This window comes from Alnus glutinosa, chromosome 3 (assembly GCF_958979055.1).
Source record: "Alnus glutinosa chromosome 3, dhAlnGlut1.1, whole genome shotgun sequence".
Classification (NCBI taxonomy): domain Eukaryota; kingdom Viridiplantae; phylum Streptophyta; class Magnoliopsida; order Fagales; family Betulaceae; genus Alnus; species Alnus glutinosa.
Genome location: NC_084888.1, coordinates 3,016,606 through 3,034,685, shown reverse-complemented (window position 1 = coordinate 3,034,685; position 18,080 = coordinate 3,016,606). Strand labels below are relative to the sequence as shown.

The window sequence follows — 18,080 nt, the reverse complement described above, 5'->3', positions numbered from 1 at the left end:
TGAAATTTTCTCTTTATATAAATATAAATATAAAAGTCTTGAATGTTCCTCTAATTCAAAATAACGTCTCTCATACTTAGATTAATTATTCAAAATCATACTGGCATAGCATACTATTTTATCCAAATATGCATGAAAGGTGATCCCCATCAGGCATCAACTGCCTCATTACAGTCATCATCAGTGCACCCTCTTTTTTGGCTGATAGAATTGCATCCCATACCACCATTATAGCAGCCCTCTCCTCGGCCATTCGGTCAAGGAATTATAATATCAGACGATTCATATCCCTTTGGATTCATATCCCATTTTATTAGTACTGTTTTTTTTTTTTTTTTTTGCACTGTAAACTGTTTTTGGGTCCCCCACACCCAGCGTTTGCATTTTTTTTTTCCCCAGTTTCACCGGAATGGCTCAGAAAAAAAGAATGTGAGGCAACATCTACTCTGTTGTTATGTTCATATATAATGTACCCATGGACAATTTTTCCTACGTACCCTACAAAAGTTGTATCATTTTCTGCTCTATATGGAACAACCAATTTTCTCCTTGAACTAAGTACCATCGTGGAGATAACCAGCTTCTAGCTAGAATTGCGATGGGCATTCCAGAGAATGGTTTATGATTTGAAAGAAACCATGAAAAGTCGTATTCCTTTCAACAGCTAGCCCAAGAATATATGGCCCTACCCATATTTGGCTGCTCTTCAACGAAGCTTCATGGCAAAATTCTGTAGGGGCCAATTTGATTTTGCCATCTCATGATATATATATATATATGGCTTTCCCAGATGTAAATCATCCGACCCTGATAGCACGGCTTAAATTTCTCCACCCCCACTTGAAAGAGAGAGCGAAAATTGATGATCAGCTACAATATGTCGACCTTGTCCTCGGACCACTCAGCTAGTCCTAACTTATTATACTGCAGTGAAGTAGCCGCTGATGTGGTTCGGCAGGATTTGTATGAACACTCTCATACAACTCTGGATTGCCTGTCGGACGATGAGAACTCTATTGTCAGTGTCTTCGATTCTGAGACTGATCAAATGCTGGAAATTGAATCAATACATCGGCTACGTGGAAATCCTGGAATTGTTGGGGCTAGAAAAGACGCTGTCAATTGGATGTTGAAGGTACACACACACACATACATATATATAACATCAAATATTTGGTTCTTGTATGATTTCCTTCTTAATGATTTGCTTCTTTCAGGTGCATGCTTACTACAAGTTTAGGCCTGAAACGGCATATCTTTCTGTAAACTATCTGGATTGTTTTCTCGCCTCTCATACATTGCCGGTAATTAATCATGATCATTACCTCCGTTAATTAATTTCAGAACCACAACCGAGAAATTAAATCACAATGTCTGACAGAATATGTGCCAACTCGTGTTGCTCGTGTGTAGCAAGGGAAAGGGTGGCCGCTGCAGCTATTATCCGTTGCTTGCTTGGCCCTGGCAGCAAAAATGGAAGAAACAAGCGTGCCCCTTCTATTAGACCTCCAGGTGAAGGGACCCAAATTCTTGTTCAAGCCAAAAACAGTTCAAAGGATGGAGCTCTTCGTCATGTCCAATCTGAAGTGGCGATTGCGCAGGACTACCCCTTTTGATTTCCTCCACTATTTCGTTGCTAAGCTTTCATGTCTTGGCTCTCCACTAAGTGATTCCAGTCAAGTTTTCTCGCGTGCCTCGGATCTTATTATCAGCACATGTGAAGGTAATTCCTGCAGAATATTAAAACTCTCTCTCTCTCTCTCTCTCTCTCTCTCTCTCTCTCTCTCTAATTATAGCTTACATCGATGTTTTTTACAGTGATCGACTTCTTGGATTATCCTCCATCATCAATAGCAGCAGCTGCCGTGCTATGTGCAACAGATCAAAATATGGAAGACCAGGAGTTGAGCTACTTCCATAAGAGAGTAAGCAAAGTAAGCCTCATTTTGCAATTGTAAATTATCAATAATCTGCTGCCTATAATATGGCTAGCTAGGCATAGTCTTTGTAGTCTACATTTAGAAAGCTAGTTATTCCATGCCACATCAAAGCAAGATTGCTGTGTGGCTTGCAAGACTCTAATCTACTTTTATAGAAAAGAAATTCCGAGTTTTCCTCGTGACCTTTTATGAAGTGACAAACAAATATAATATACGATAAAGAATAATACTATTTTTCTTACCCATTTCACAATCTCAGAACGTCATGTATTTTAAGTAATTTTTTTTTTCTTTCTTTAAGTAGCTAACATCGTAAACCACTTAAAACACGCAACTTCTGCTAGTATGAAATGAGTGTACGTGATAAATAGAAGTCAAGAGTAGCAAATAGGCTTATGTTGGTGGGTAAAATACACACAGAATGTGAACTTATGCTTACGAGTAATGCTATAAAAAAGTACTAGAGTCCTCCCAAATGTCATATGACTTTAAAATCACCATTGGATCCAAATCCAACAATGATCATCTCAAATTCAATGGTGATTTTAAAAGGCATATGATATTTGAGAGGACACAATAAAACTCTAATCTTCCTTATAGCATTACTATATGCTTACATTTGATGCAACATTGTCACCATGTCCTTTTTTTTTAACTTCTATCAAGACCAGACACACACAAAGTGGATCTTGTGGTCCTTATAACAAGATAGAAAGAGTGATAGCTATAGCATACACTCGAAAATGACCCAAGCATTTGTACTTCTAAGCCCTCAAATGTGAAGAAACAGAAGCATACACATTTTCTTACAATAATTGTCTATTCTGGATGTAGGAATTGGTGAAAAAATGTCGCAATCTTATGAAGCAAAAGAAGTGCATTCTGGCACACGTTAAACGACAGAAGTTGCAGCCAGCACCACCAAGCCCTGTTGGCATGCTTTATTCGGTGATTGGCAGAAGCTGCAGTGCTCAAAAAACAGGGGTAACAAGGATTTGAAGTCAAGCCAAGAGTCACCAGGGAACTAGTGCTGAAATTAAATGTTTTTTTTTCTTCTCTTTTCTTTTCTTTTAAATAACCCTCCTATTTCTTCATTTCTTTGAAGGTTTTTTTAGTACGTGTGTGACTACTGCAAGATGGTTGTGAACTTGTGAAGGAAGGAAGTTTTTTCACATATGCAAAAAATAAGATGTTTGACAATATTTATCTTTGAGTTGGACAAATTCCAGTTTTCTTATCACCTTAAATTTTTGGGATTCGTGTGATTATTTAAGATGGTTTTGAATTCGAACCTTGAGTTTAAAATTTGCAGTGATCAAACTAGTTACCACATAGATAAGGCGACTTGAAATATAAATTGCCTAGATCCTGACAATTGCTGGCTGAAAATATTGACAAATTAAAGACAAGCAAAGCCAAAGTTGATGAGAGCAAAGAAGTCTTTTTTGGTTGCAGACAAAAATGACCCAAGCAAGCTAAGTGACATGAAATATGACATAATGATAGATAGATTATATACATAAATATATGTTGTTCTTTCCCTGTTCCAGTACTTTACTGGTACAGAATTCTTATCAACATGTCACTGCAACAAAATAAGGATTAATTATGAAATAATTCTAATAAGTTGGGTAGTCTTGGGTCTCTCAACTTCAAAAATTTGTTCATAAGGTGGAGTTTTTTCTTATACATATAAACTGACCACCCATACAACTCCTTCTACACAACTAATGTGGGATAAATCCTACCAATAAGTGCATGCATGGAGACTTATTCTGAAGATTAATTATGAAATTATTGTCTAAAATGATATGATTAGGTGACAGCATGTGATTAGTGAAAGCTAAGGGAATCCCATTTAAGACCCTGATTGGCAATCTCCTTTTTTTTTCTTCACTTCTTTAAAAAAAAAATCAATTTCAAAATATTTTTAATTTTTTTTTACTTTTTATATCACATAGACATTTATTTATTACTATTTAAATAATTAAAAAAAAAACTCATTACAAAACATTTTTTTTTTCATTTTTTCATATAAATTATTTCAACTTTATGTCATATTAATCACATTTTACTATCACTAAAAAAAAAAAAAAAAAAAAAATCCTCCCCCAATATAAAAAGAGAAAATTGCCAAACGGGCCTAAAATTTTCACAGTAAAGAAGATGGCACTCCCAAATGTGTTAACAGAACTATAGAAGCTTTTACAGAAGCATGAAACATGCGAGGGCTAAAAGGCAGAAGGAAGGATCCCAGCGAGGCAGCGATTCCCAGGAGGGGAGCTAGCCCATAGCTGTAGGGCATGCAGAACAAACATTGTTTTTGATTGTTGGACACTTTCATCGATTTTCGAGTTCAAAGTAGTGACTGCAAATAATAATTGACGTGAAAAAGCCAAAAAGGAACCTTCTCTTCTCCTGCAAGAAACTCGAGAGGACAATTTTACCTATCAAATTTCACTAATATCCCTTCCAGTTCAAATGAACAGAAGAGGATTTAAATGCTCTCTGTTTTGGCTTAGCCATCAACTTGCTCTTTCAATTATCTTTTTTTTTTCTTTTCTTTTTTTTTTTCTTTTTTTTTTTCTTTTTTTTTAAAAAAATGGACTCTTAATAATTTATACATAGAATTCATATAGAATTTACCTGTTTAATTAAATTTTGAGTTGTCTAATCACCTATTCGGACAAGTAAATTTCATGCTATCCAAATTGCTGTAATTTATTTGACTAAAAAATTGCTAGAGATTCTTATCCCTCTTTTCCAGATTAAATGTCTGAGAAGTCAAAATTGGGCAAGGCACTTGTCTCACTTCTTTTTAGATTTCAGACCAATTGTTATATTAGAATATTAATTAAATAATTATATTCACCCTCGCTTATTAGATTAAATTATTAGAATAAATAATTAGGGTTAACTAGATTTACCTCTTCTAGTTACTATTCTTTTTGCAATATCCTCAAATGTTTCAATTTTTACAATGTCCTTGGGAAGTATATATATATATTTTTTAATTTTTTAATTTTTATTTTGCAATGTCCCTCCAATTTACCATTTGAGTTGCAATGTTCCCATTTTGTGACCCAAAATGAAAAAGAAAAAAAAAAAAAAAAAAAAACCGCTCCACAAGATAAAATAAATAAATAAATAAATAAAACTGCCCATTTCCTGATTTTTTTTTTTTTAAAAAAAAAAAATTGTAGAGTGTATTTTTATCATTTTGGATCGCAGTAAGTAGACATTGCAACCCCAATAATAGTTTGTTTGGGAGGTGGGAGGGGAGAGGGGTAAACGTAATTTTCTCAAGAAGTGCCGAGTTAAATTAAACCTTGATTTTATAGTTTTATTCCCCATTTCACATAAATATTCTACTAGTTATATTTCACATATTCATGAAGAGTTTAACTCTTTATATGTGAGAGAATTGTGTTAAAAATATATTAATTAAATAATTAAATTTGTCAGTTTTTATTAATTTAACATCTTGAATAAATTGTAATTTAACATATTCAAAATATATAATATTACCAAACTTGTAGATTTTTGTCTCTAAACTATTGCAAATAGTTGATCGAGTCAAGATGCGTGTAGATATCAATTACATCCTCAAGAAGTGAATTGATTCAGACGGAAGATGCGAAAATGGTACGATAATTACTGCAAATAATTAATGTTATGGCTCCATTGATTGTACCATGCACTTGCTGCGTTACTTCCCATCAATTTCAAGTACAATTCTTTTACTTACAAAAAATAAAAAATAAAAAAATAAAAAAAGTATAATTCTTTTGAATTAATATCCATATAGGCAAATCTTTTGCCCGAAAGTACCATTTTATATATATAACTTATTTTTCCCTGTGCAAAACGGGAGAAAGGAACAGGACTAATATTTTTAAACATCCCAAAATGAAGTAGAGGACTAATACTCCCTCTCTCTGTCTTACTCCCTCTCAATTATTCTAACTTGAGCAAGGCTACTGTACGTCTTGTGACCTTTATGAAAAGTATACAAGCTAAGGGTGCCACGTCGGGTGGGATATTAATTATCTGTATTAATTATCCGTAACTACCCTCCATTAGTATGTAAGGATATAATTAGCAAAAATTATTATCCGCACAAGTGTATAGCGGTTTTAAGTATGCGGTTTGCATATTATTTATACCAAAATGACGTCGTTTTGTATTGAGAAATTATTTATACACTCATTTTTCACAACAGCCCAACAACAAGCTGACGTGGCTAGTAGTATTTTATTATTTTTTTACAAAAAGAAAACAAAACAAAACAAAAAAAGTAATAAAATATTATCAGCCACATCAGCTTGTTGTGGGACTGTTGTGAGAAATGAGTGTAGAAATCATTTCTCTTTTGTATTAAGTATATGTTATGTTTACATTAGTTTGATTGGCTATGTTGCTTTCTCGTGTAACACTTAAATAAAAATGTAAAAATAATGTAAAATCAATATATTTTCAAAATAATATGGCTTAAAAAAAAAAAAAAAAAAAAAAAAAAAAAAAAAAAAACTCAAAACACGAAAAATCGACTTAAATTATTTTTAAAATCATTTAAAATAGGCCATAATAGAGACTCAAATATTGCCCAAAATACCCATTACATAATATGTGGATAGCGAAATATAACTGCTTTTAATAACCAAATGAATGAGATTAGTAAAAACATAATACATATGTAAATATCTAAAAATAATATCCGCCTTTTACAAAATGATTACAAATATTACAAATAACCGTATCTGTATGTATAACGTTGGTGCCAATTCTTCGTGCACTTGTATGGTCCCCACCTCAATGTGCCTTAGTATTGTATCATTGTTGTACATTGTGAATATTTTGATCATTTTCCATTTAAAATACATGGCCTAACTTATGTCTTATGTGTACATGCAAGAGATACAAACCATGGAATAGGAACCTCTCTCCATTTCGAGCCGGCTCTTTATTTAGGAGAATAAAATTATCTAAGAATAAAATAAAATAATTTAATTAATTATCCCTTTTAAAATAAAAATAAAAAACCCACTCGTCTCCATTTCAATTCACCACTTAATGGAATCATACATAGGAGTTTTCTCTAGGGGTATTCGTGCGGGCCTACATGCAATGAGCAAGCCTGCCTAGTATGGGCCTAATCCAGTAGCCCAATTATGTGGTGAGTTAAGGACAAATGGAGAAAGCCCACGAAGTTGTACTTTTTTGGAAAATTTGTGTTTCAAAGATGCTTATAACAACATCCATCTCAGTGTCCTCAAGAAGCAGCTCAATCGGGTGGGGATCACGTCTCATGAAGCGGAGGTCATTAGTTCGAATCTCCCCTCCCCCCTCCCCCCTCCCCCCTCTTGTGTGAACATGTCAAAAAAAAAAAAAAAAAATCAATCTCAGTCTTAGCCTTTTATTTCGAAATTTTTTAACAGAATTTGACTTCAGGGATCGATTTGTAATTATTGATTACCACGATAACCTCCCATGAAATTTTTGAACTATAGAGAGTGAAAAATAATTATGACACAGGGACCAACGATACAATTATCTCTATATATAATAAATTCATCAAAACGACGTTATTTTGGTGTTTGATACAAAAATGACGTCATTTTAGATTAAATATAAGTTATGTTTACATTTATTTGGTTGGCTGTATTGCTTTTTCGTGTAACACAAAAATGCAAAAATAATGTGAAATCAATATATTTTCAAAAGAATATGGCTTAAAAAAATTAAAACAAGTCCAAAACACTAAAAATTAACTTAAATTTTTTTAAATTTTTTTTAAAATAGGCAATAATAGATACGCAAAAAATGCCCAAAATACCTATTACATAATATGTGGATAGCAAAAAATAATCGTTTTTAATAATCGCACGGATGAGGTTAGTAAAAATACAATACAGATGTAAATATCTAAAAGTGATATCCGCTTTTTACAAATATGACTACAAATATTATAAATAACTATATTCGCATGTACAATATTAGTGCCACGTTGATAATTTGAAATGCATGACACCCTAACTTATGTCGTCTTATGTGTACATGCACGAGATACAAACCAAGGAATAGGATCCTCTCTCTCCATTTCGAGCCGGTTCTTTTATTTAGGAGAATAAAATTTATCTAAGAATAAAATAAAATAAATTAATTTTGTCCCTTTTGAAATAAAAATAAAGAACCCAACCCACTCGTCTCCATTTCAATTCAATTATCCCATGCACAAACCAAAGCCTCTAGGAGTATTCGTGCGGGCCTACATGTAATGGGCAAGCCTGACTAGTATGGGCCTAATCCAGTAGCCCAATTTTTACTTTTAGCGTACTCCTGGCTTCGGTTAAAGTAAAAAAAATTAAAAATGTTTTTTACTAACAAATAAACTTTTTATATATTAAAAATACTTTTTAAAATTTCTAACGTAATGGCACTTAAGATTTTTACAAGATGCAGGTAGTTTTTCCTTTTTTTTATTTTATTTTTTAATTAGATAAGATAAAATTCATTAAAATTAAAATAAATTTATAAGAAGGGATGGTGGCTCTAATAAACACCCTAGTAACGAAGTTCATACAGAAACTGAAAATGGGCCAACAAATTGATTCGATCTGATATCTTTTTTGTCAGAAGGTCGAAAGGGGTTTCTGAATTGGTATTTTTAAAGCAGTTTAAAGAATGAGTCCAACGACAGAAGCTCTAAATAGTTCATAATAATAACTATTGAAAAAGTATAACTTTATACTTTAGTTTTTATAATGAAAAGTAAGTGGGAGAGAGGATGGGATATGTGAATATTATAATGTTTTAATTTTAATTTTTTTTAATATTTTATTAGTTATAGAATGAAAAGTGAATAGACCGTAGATCATATTCACTATTCATTTTATAAATAAAATATTTGCTTTGTCTCATCTGTTTGATTAAAAAAAAAAAATTAATAATAATCAGATTTAACTATTTTAAAACATTTAATTAGTCTACTAAAGATGTTTTAAACGAGAAATATGTCCATTTCTTAGACTTTCTGTCATTTCACTTCCAAGTAATGCGCAACTTGTCCTATCGTGACAATAACTCACCAAAGTCTTCTCTCAATTCTCTTTTTAATTATTCATTCTTTATTCTTTAAGCCTAAAAAAAAAAAAGAATAAGGGAAAAAAGAATAAGTATATATTATTCTATAAAATAAAAATAAGATGTAGACTGTTTTCTAAAAGTGATTGTTCTTCGAAAAGTATTTCAATTCTTGGCATTGTTATGGAAGCATTTGTAAGAAAAAAATGGAATTATTCTTTAAAATTTGAAGAAAATTTTAAAAGATCGAATATGAATGCTCTTACTCATTCTGTCTTCCACAAGACATGATGTTGGACTTGTTTGACAAAGAACAGAACATAATAAAGTAGTGAGTTGTTAGTTTTGGAATTAGTAAAAAGTGATAATGTGATATAAAATAAAAAGAATTTGTATATAAAAGTGAAAAAATTTTGTATTGTAGTGAATTTTTTTATTTGAATAGTAATAAAAAATTATTGATGTGATATAAAAAGTAAAAAAAGTGAAAATGTTTTGATGTGAATTGTTGTTGGAAAAAAAAAAAAAAATGTGAATAGTGACCGGCACTATTCTGTATTGTCTCTGAACTTAACAAACAAACCCGTTATATCTCAAAAGCGTGAATAATACGCTTTCATGGTTAATAGTCTTCAAAATGAAAATTTTGGAAAGTTTACTGTAGCACATATTGAGCTTTTTGTTTTTTGATTTTTTTTTAGTCTCTCATCTCCTTTTGTTTAATCATCTCTCCCTCTCTCTTCTCCTATTGTTTTAAAAAAACAATTTTGTTTTTTAAAATATAATATTTAAAGAAAGTAAAAAGTTTAATAGATGGTCTATTAGAGTTTAGAGTTTGTATTAAAATAAAATGGTAGTTAAAATGAAAAAAAAAATGGTATTTTAAGTAGCTAAAATAACATTATTGCTAAAGCTTGAATGCTTGAATGCCACGACGTGAAATATTGGTTCTATTTGATAACTACTCTCCCCTCCCTTTATTTTCACTTTTTAGAAAAAAGAAAAAAGAAAAAAAATTCAATTTCAAAACATTCTAATTTTTTTTTTCATTTTTTATATAACATAAATAATTTCTGATTACTATTCAAATAAAAAAATCAACTACAAAACAAAACTTTTTTCACTTTCTCATACAAATTATTTTTACTTTATATCATATTAATCTCTTTCTTACTAAGACTAATGATGTGCTTGAAATTGCGATTTCATAAACCAAAAATGTAATTTTAAACCAAATCATTTGAAAATTGCGTTTTTAAAAACTTATGATTTAAAAACGTAGAAATCTGTTTTTCAAATCATAGACAAATGAGTGTTTTTTGAAAATATAAAATTTTAAAGGTTAATCTCCGATTTTAAATGCCAAATTATAATTTTGCGTTTCTAAAAATTTCATTTTAAAATTACAAACCTAAACGGACCTTAAAAAAAAAAAAAAAAATCACTTTAACAATTTTTACCGAACACACTTGGACTGGAGGTGTTGAAGACAATACAAGAGAGGTGTCGATTGGTTATTAACTTATGAGTAATAATTCACCACAAAAAAAAAAATATATAATTTTTTACTACCTTGTCTATGTTATAAAATGATCTTCTACTACCTTTTGAGTTTTTTTTATTCATTTTTAACCGAAGGATTATCTTGTCCCGTAGACAAAGTAGCGAAAAAAAAAAAACATCTTTTGAATGATGATGAATCATTGCTCTTAACTTATTACAGAGGGGATATTGGATTTTGCAGTCTCCATAAGCAAATAAAGGGAGGACACCTGCTATGAAAAGGAGGAGGTGGCCGAGAAGAAGGCGACCGAACCTCCCACTAAAACCACCATAAGCCTCTCTCTCTCTCTCTCTCTCTCTCTCTCTCTCTCTTTTTGCCTCGCTGGCACTATTTGAACCGTTAATTTTCCAGAAAAATCAATAGCAACCCATCTCCAACGCTAGCGTCCAAAATTGATGGACAGAAACACTGCCAAAATGATCAATTTGGGTCCGCAAGAAGTCCATCTCCAAAATATTTTTACGCAAAAAGAAAAATATCTTGGCATCTTTCGTTTCCCACAAGTCATATTCGCCGACATCGTGTCAGGCCCAACAAACTCCTACATTGGCATCTCCGCATCTCATCGAAGAATCTCTCTCTATACAAATTGTTCACACGGTTTACGTCGAGATGTCTTGTGGGTATCTCCGACTGCCAAGAACTATCGATCAAACCGTGCCCTTCGTGTCATTACATATAATTCGACAGTAGTAATTTGTTGCGGCATCTCCTGAAGAAACTGATTGATCTCCGCCTGGAATATCTTATTATATTTTTATTGTATAAAGAAGATATAGAAGAACCCGAATAATCTCAATCTGGGGCTTCGTTCAAGCCTGGTGGTTCTTCGATTTCAGGTTCTCTCTTGTTTTTCTCATCTGGGTTTTCACTCGCTTGCCTCATTTCTTTTCCTTTTACCATAAATTTCGGTTCTTTGCAAATCTTTTGAAAAGAAAGAAGATTTTGATTAAAATTATGCTAATACAGCTGGGTGGATCTTTAGGCCACAAATATTACAAGACACTGTATATTTATGTTCGATGGTTTCTCTCCTCTCTTAATAAAGTAAGAATAAAAAAATCTTTAAGAAAAAAGTGAGCCAAAATGAGTCGAAATTTGATGAGTGGATGTCTTAGGACAGTTTTCGATACGGCAGGCTTCCGAATGTCTAAATTAGCTTACGGTAAAAATATATATTAAATGCATAAAATAATAAGTCTGTCGGTTCTATTTGAGGTATGAGCCTATGGGCAAAAAGGTGGAGTCCAACTCCCGTTAACAGTTCAACCGGGAGTTTGATTGTTAACCATATTCCTCAAGAAATTTTTATTGGACCCAAATAGAGACTCTACCCAAGTTCGATGCCCAACACTGTTAGAATTTTGATTTTTTATATGTTTCCTACATTTTTATTTTTTGTAGAATAATATTTGTGTATTGGATTGATCAGAGGATGGGTGAGGATATCAAAGAATCTTCTGAATCGATGGAGAATCATCAGACACGATCGTTAAAGGAAGGGAAAGGAAATAGTTTGTGGAAGAAGGTGAAGTACCAGCTGGTTGAATACCACTCTTTGCCTGGGTATTTGAGGGACAATGAGTACATCGTGGGCCATTACCGGCCCGAATGGCCATTGAAGCAGGTCTTGCTTAGCATGTTCACCATTCACAATGAGACGCTAAATGTTTGGACGTAAGGCTTACTGTTCCTTCTTTTTCTACGGAGTTCATTTATTATTCATGTTGTGAACTTGTGATTGTAATGGAAATCTTTTGGTTGGAGATAACTGAGGAAAGAAGATTCTTGGTTGTGTATGTAACCTCTTCTTTCTTTTCTTTTCTTTTTTTATTTTAATGGGAGTTGCTAAAAAAAGGACTTAAGTATGAAATGCTAACAATTTTCTTTCTTCTGTTGTTTCTCGAAAGGAATACCAATGGAAGAAATGTGCTAATTGACAGGAAGTGTCCTCAAAGTAATAAAGATTTAGGCTTATAATGACGAAGTTAAAACCTTTGAAGTGTCATGGTTTCATTTCATTGCACGTGGATTAGTCAAAACGATCAATCCAATCCAAACTTCTTTGTGGAATCTAATAAATTATTGCCTGATATAAGACGAGAAAAGAGATAAATATGGTGGTCTAAAAGGCTAAGTCGCCAAGGGTCTTTCGAACTAAATTGCATTCTTCGCCTTCATAAACAAGCATGGAGAATGAGGTCATGGAGTCAGTCTCTTGTGGGTGGGTGAGTTGTATTTACCTATAAAAGAATAAAGAGGTTAAATCGTGGTTAACAGTATATTTGGTTAGGAGTATCCCCTGTGGTGCGTGTGTACATTTACCAAGAAAAAAGAATGTGCTGAATTTGTAAGAACTCTTAGCAATTAGCCAGATCTATGGGATTGATCATGGTACTACATTTGGTTATGTGTGTCTATTTGGTTAGGATAAATCATGGTTTGCTTTCTTTTCTTTCTGCAACATATATCCACTACTTCCCCTATGTTTACTGGAATAGGCTGTTGGAAGGATTGTTTCTTGATTCGCAGTTCAGACAGATATAAAGATTTCCTTGTCATTTAAACTTTCTTATCAGTAAGCTTATGCTTTTTGTACAGGCATTTGATTGGGTTCTTCTTCTTCCTTTCCCTGACCATATACACTGCAATGAAGGTTCCAAAGGTTGTAGATTTGCACTCTCTACAACATGTTCCTGATGTGCTGAAAAAGGCCGACCTGCACAAAGTGCATGCAGAACTCTTGACATGCCTCCCTTCCTTGCCCAATATTTCTGATCTGCACAGACTTAGGGAGGAGTTGAAGACTACATTACCTTCAGTGGATTTGCTTCCATCACTCTCGGGTTGGAATGTCATGGAACTCCTATATAATTGCCTGCCTGAGCGATTTTCCAGTGGCAACCATACTGATGTTTGCGTTTTGGTAATTCTATCATCCTTAATGCTTGAAAGCTGGTGGTAATCTTAAAAGATTATTCATATTTACTTGATTATTTTAATTAATTTTGTTGTTCATTTATGTTTGTCCTTATAGCAGTATTTCACAGTTCTTTCTCAGATTTTTCTTGGCACAACATGTATTTTTTATTTTGAAAGGGGCAACATTTGTGATGAACTGTTGGAGGATTTCATTATAGTTTAAAATCAATATCCAATCTCTCTCTCTCTCTCTCTCTCTCTCTCTTCCCCCTTCCCCCCCCCCAGGTCTTTTCATTCTCACCCTATACTTAGTTAAAATGCAATTAATCCCAATACCAGCCAGTTACAGTCTACGATAGATATTTATTGAACTCATTCACAAATCCAGTGTAGTTTTATTGGATGATGAGATTAGGAAGTCTGTGTTGAGAGGGTTTGATCCAGAATGGGGATGATAAATGGTTGTGTTAGTTAGAAGTGGTATTGGTACTAGATAAAGACTACCAACTGTGAATTTGAAGCTTGTAGAAAGCATTGACATCATTTGTCGAGAGAAATTGAAATCCAGGCTTTAATAGTCTCCGGGTAGATGTGTTGAGGCATCAACTGATTGACAGAAATATTGAGTTCTGGTGAGGTTTCTTGTGCAGTAGCAGTAGTGGTTGAAGTAGAAAAATGTATCTTAGTAACGCATATCTGTTAAAATTGCATTATATGTTGATATGTTTCCTACCAATATGCCATCCACTTTGAAGTATCACAACAGCAGAATTCCATGAACGAGTTGTGGTGTGGATGGATGTGGCTTGGCTATGTTTGGGAGACTTCAGTTTTGGAGATTTGGAATGTTCATAATATTTATAAACAAAAAAGGAAAGAAGAAAAGGAGGAGTGATGTTACACCTCTTGTGAGAAATTTTATTTTTTGGTGGTTGATTAGAAATGTGGTCTTGGCATATTTTTGGACCTTCTCCACCAAAGACAATATGGTAGAACCTCTTTGATGCTGCCATGCTGGTCGTGCATAATTATTTTGGGATGGTGATTCTTTCATAATGCTCTCACTAACTGCTTATAATAAGTCTTCATTAAATCAGCACTTTTTGTATTTTTTTCATTCTACCACAGAAACTTCTTTTTCCTTCTTTTTTTTGGCCTATATTCACATCACTAGTTAATGCAAATCTTTAGGGCCATAGTAGTCAATAATTTCCTGCTGGAACCAAGGTGTTAATAGGTTCTTGGTGAGAGAAATATTATATAATTGAAGATTATACCTGAAAATATGGTTTTCTGGTGCAATTAGTGAGAGCATAAACAATTGAAATCATTCTTAGTACATAATCTGATGTGTTTTAAATTGTTTCTTAAAGCTACATGCAGCTAATGTCTTCTTTTTCTTCTGCTTTAATGCAGCGTAGCATGAAGGAAGACTTTCTATATATTATAGCACCCTTGATGGTGAGACCAATCACGCGGTGGCCATTTTTTGCATTTTTGGGTGGGGCCATGTTTTGCTTGCTAGCCAGCAGCATTTGCCACCTGCTCAATTGCCACTCTGAACGCGTATCATACATCATGCTCAGGCTTGATTATGCTGGAATTGCTGCCCTTATATCTACCTCCTTCTTTCCTCCAGTCTACTACTCCTTCATGTGCAACCCCTTCTTCTGCAACCTCTACTTGGGATTTATAACCCTCTTGGGAATTGCCACGGTTTTGGTTTCTCTCCTACCGGTCTTTCAAACCCCGAAGTTCCGAGTCATTCGTGCATCTCTCTTCTTTGGCATGGGCTTCAGTGGGATAGCACCAATCCTGCACAAGCTTATCTTGTTCTGGGGCCAACCTGAGGTTCTCCACACAACTGGATATGAGTTGCTGATGGGAGCTTTCTACGGGCTTGGAGCTTTGGTTTATGCCACAAGGATTCCTGAACGATGGATGCCGGGGAAATTCGACCTTGCAGGGCAGAGCCACCAACTATTTCATGTATTAGTAGTTGCTGGAGCGTACACTCATTATCGTGCAGGGTTGGTTTATCTCAGGTGGCGTGATCTTCAAGGCTGTTAATCTTGAATCACGATTAGATTTAGTGGTTAGTGAGGTCTTGTCTATTGTAATTGTCAAATTATTGCGGGAGTGGAGGTTCTCTCCAATAATCATTTCTGTAAATTTACGCATTCTAACAAATGTGGAATTTGATGGTTTGATTTTCATCAGAATAGGAAAATTGGAATGGAGTGATGCGCACCAATCAGGGTTGGATCTGTGTCTCTACCAATGGTTCTGAATTTGTAATTTTGTATGGATAAATAAGTTTGTAATGGGATGGTTTGGGCAAATTTGGTTAGAATAAAGTGCTGTGGTAATGGGTTAGTGTTGTGCTCATGTTCTAGCTGGATTTGTAGACTTGACAATGCTTCTGAATTCATAATGGATGACTTGACTGGTTTTGTGATTAGATAATATTGGCAAAATTTTGGGTAGAATTCAACATTATCCACACGAACATCTTGATTACAATTTCCAGTCTTATTCCACCGCCACCACACTACAAGAGAAGTGGGCAAAAGAAATTGCAACTTCAACATGTCTTTCCCATGTTCTCTCTCTCTCATCCGCTCAGCAAGAAAAGGGATGAAATTTGATAAAACGAATCGCGTGCTTTCATTGAGAGTCGAACTCAAGACCTCCCGCTTACTAAACGGGTGCTCTAACCAACTGAGCTATGAAAGCTTGCTGATGTCTTAAGCCAGTAAATATAAATAAAATACTATTTTTCTAGACAATTAAAAATGTCGCTTTCTCCATCCAAAATCCCCGCCATAAATCTCGTCAGCCAAACGAAGCGAAAGAGTCGTAGCAAATCTACTCTGTCTCCCTAAAAAGCCTCTTCCAAATCTGGCACGAAAGCATTAAACTCTCATTGATCCCCAGCAAGGCAGCAACCCCCATATTAAGCAACTTCCCAGAGCACCCACCCTTCAAAACCTTCAAAAATGGCCTCTTATCTTTTCCTCTTCTCCCCATGGCCCCCAAACCCACCTTCCCTAACAAAGCCTGCGCGTCTCTCTCCTATGCCTCTCTCTTTCTCGTTGGATCACTTTTGCTTCTTCTTCTACTCCTTTGCCCCTTCCGGTCCTTCCTAAACCCTAACCCTTATTTCGGGTCCAATCTGACAGAACCAAATGTGCCCGACCCTCCCGACCCGAACTTCTATGACGACCCGGAGCTGACCTATTCCGTTGACAAAACCGTGAAGAACTGGGACGAGAAGCGAAGCCATTGGCTGAAGCGTCATCCATCGCTCGCCGCTGGATCACGCAATCGGATTCTGGTGATCACGGGATCACAGGCGTCCCCTTGTAAGAACCCCATCGGCGATCACTTACTCCTCAGGCTCTTCAAGAACAAGCTCGACTACTGCCGAATCCACGGCTACGATTTGTTCTACAACAACGCCTACCTGCACCCCAAGATGAATTCTTATTGGGCCAAGCTCCCGGTGGTCCGGGCCGCCATGATTGCCCACCCCGAGGCAGAGTGGATCTGGTGGGTCGACTCCGATGCCGTTTTCACTGATATGGAGTTCAAGCTCCCACTGGACCGCTACAAAGCCCATAATCTTGTGGTCCATGGGTGGCCCAATATGGTCTACGAGGACAAAGATAACAAGAGCTGGACGGGTCTCAACGCTGGGGTGTTTCTGATCAGGAATTGTCAGTGGGCTATGGACCTCATTGATATATGGGCTTCTATGGGCCCTAAGAGCCCAAACTACGAGAAGTGGGGCCATGTCCTTCAAATGACGTTTAAGGACAAGCCGTTCCCTCTCCCAGACGACCAATCCTCTCTGATTTATTTGCTCTTCACGAATAAACCCAAATGGGGGGACAAGACCTACCTAGAGAGCGAGTATTACTTTCAAGGGTATTGGATAGGGTTAGTGAAGATGTATGATAACATCGCCAAGAGGTACACGAAGATTGATATACACACGCCCATTTTGAGGAGAAGACACGCGGAAAAACTTAGCGAGTATTACGCTGCGCTGAGAGAGCCGTACCTTGAGAACGCGGGTTATGAGAGTGGAAATGGTAAGAGGCCCTTTGTCACGCACTTCACGGGGTGTCAGCCTTGTAATGGAGAACACAATCCTTTGTATGCTGGGGACATGTGCTGGAACGAGATTCAAAGGGCTTTGAATTTTGCTGACAATCAGGTGCTTCGCAAGTATGGTTTTGTGCACCCGGATCTACTGAATCCCTCCTTGGTGGCTCCTCTTCCATTTGATTACCCTGCCTGATCGGTCATCATGATCGAAGGTATGAACAATAACTTGCTTTTATGGTTCAGATTACTAGTAATTTAAGTATTAAATGTAAGAGTTTTTAGTGCTTCGGCCTCCGGATCCTATACTCTTTTACATCTGTGTTTGAATTGTTAGCAAATTATTGTAAATTCCTATCCGAATCCTAGTTTTAATTGCAATTAAACCGAATTGGAACATATAGACGTGTTGATGGGATTGGGAGAAAAAGCCAAATCCACTTTTCAAAATCATGTTCTTT

The 18,080-nt window shown here is 35.1% G+C and overlaps 3 protein-coding genes and 1 non-coding gene across 6 annotated transcripts; 3 read left to right on the top strand and 1 right to left on the bottom strand.

The window, feature by feature from the left end:
- Positions 1-817: 817 nt before the first annotated feature.
- LOC133862252 (cyclin-D1-1-like) lies at positions 818-3,074 on the top strand. Its single transcript, XM_062298026.1, has 5 exons — positions 818-1,135; positions 1,218-1,304; positions 1,414-1,723; positions 1,819-1,934; positions 2,775-3,074. The coding sequence occupies exons 1-5, from the start codon at positions 863-865 to the stop codon at positions 2,937-2,939; spliced, it is 951 nt and encodes a 316-aa protein (XP_062154010.1). The 5' UTR covers positions 818-862; the 3' UTR covers positions 2,940-3,074.
- A 7,774-nt stretch (positions 3,075-10,848) lies between these two features.
- On the top strand, positions 10,849-15,885 carry LOC133864251 (heptahelical transmembrane protein 4-like). 3 transcript variants are annotated; one of them, XM_062300537.1, is made up of 4 exons: positions 10,849-11,426; positions 11,992-12,264; positions 13,189-13,513; positions 14,926-15,885. In XM_062300537.1, exons 2-4 carry the CDS (start codon positions 12,023-12,025, stop codon positions 15,577-15,579), a joined length of 1,221 nt encoding a protein of 406 aa, XP_062156521.1. In that variant the 5' UTR covers positions 10,849-11,426; positions 11,992-12,022; the 3' UTR covers positions 15,580-15,885. The 3 variants fall into 3 exon arrangements, with proteins under 3 accessions (XP_062156521.1, XP_062156520.1, XP_062156522.1); XM_062300536.1 differs by having other exon boundaries at positions 10,851-11,426; positions 12,020-12,264; XM_062300538.1 differs by lacking the exon at positions 10,849-11,426 and adding an exon at positions 11,811-11,925 and having other exon boundaries at positions 12,020-12,264.
- Positions 15,886-16,171: 286 nt separating this feature from the next.
- On the bottom strand, positions 16,172-16,245 carry TRNAT-AGU (transfer RNA threonine (anticodon AGU)). The gene has a single exon. It is a non-coding gene; the product is annotated as a tRNA-Thr (tRNA).
- Positions 16,246-16,381: 136 nt separating this feature from the next.
- Positions 16,382-18,018, top strand: LOC133863806 (glycosyltransferase 6-like). Its single transcript, XM_062299906.1, has one exon. The coding sequence runs from the start codon at positions 16,538-16,540 to the stop codon at positions 17,813-17,815; it is 1,278 nt and encodes a 425-aa protein (XP_062155890.1). The 5' UTR covers positions 16,382-16,537; the 3' UTR covers positions 17,816-18,018.
- The last annotated feature ends 62 nt before the right edge of the window (positions 18,019-18,080 follow it).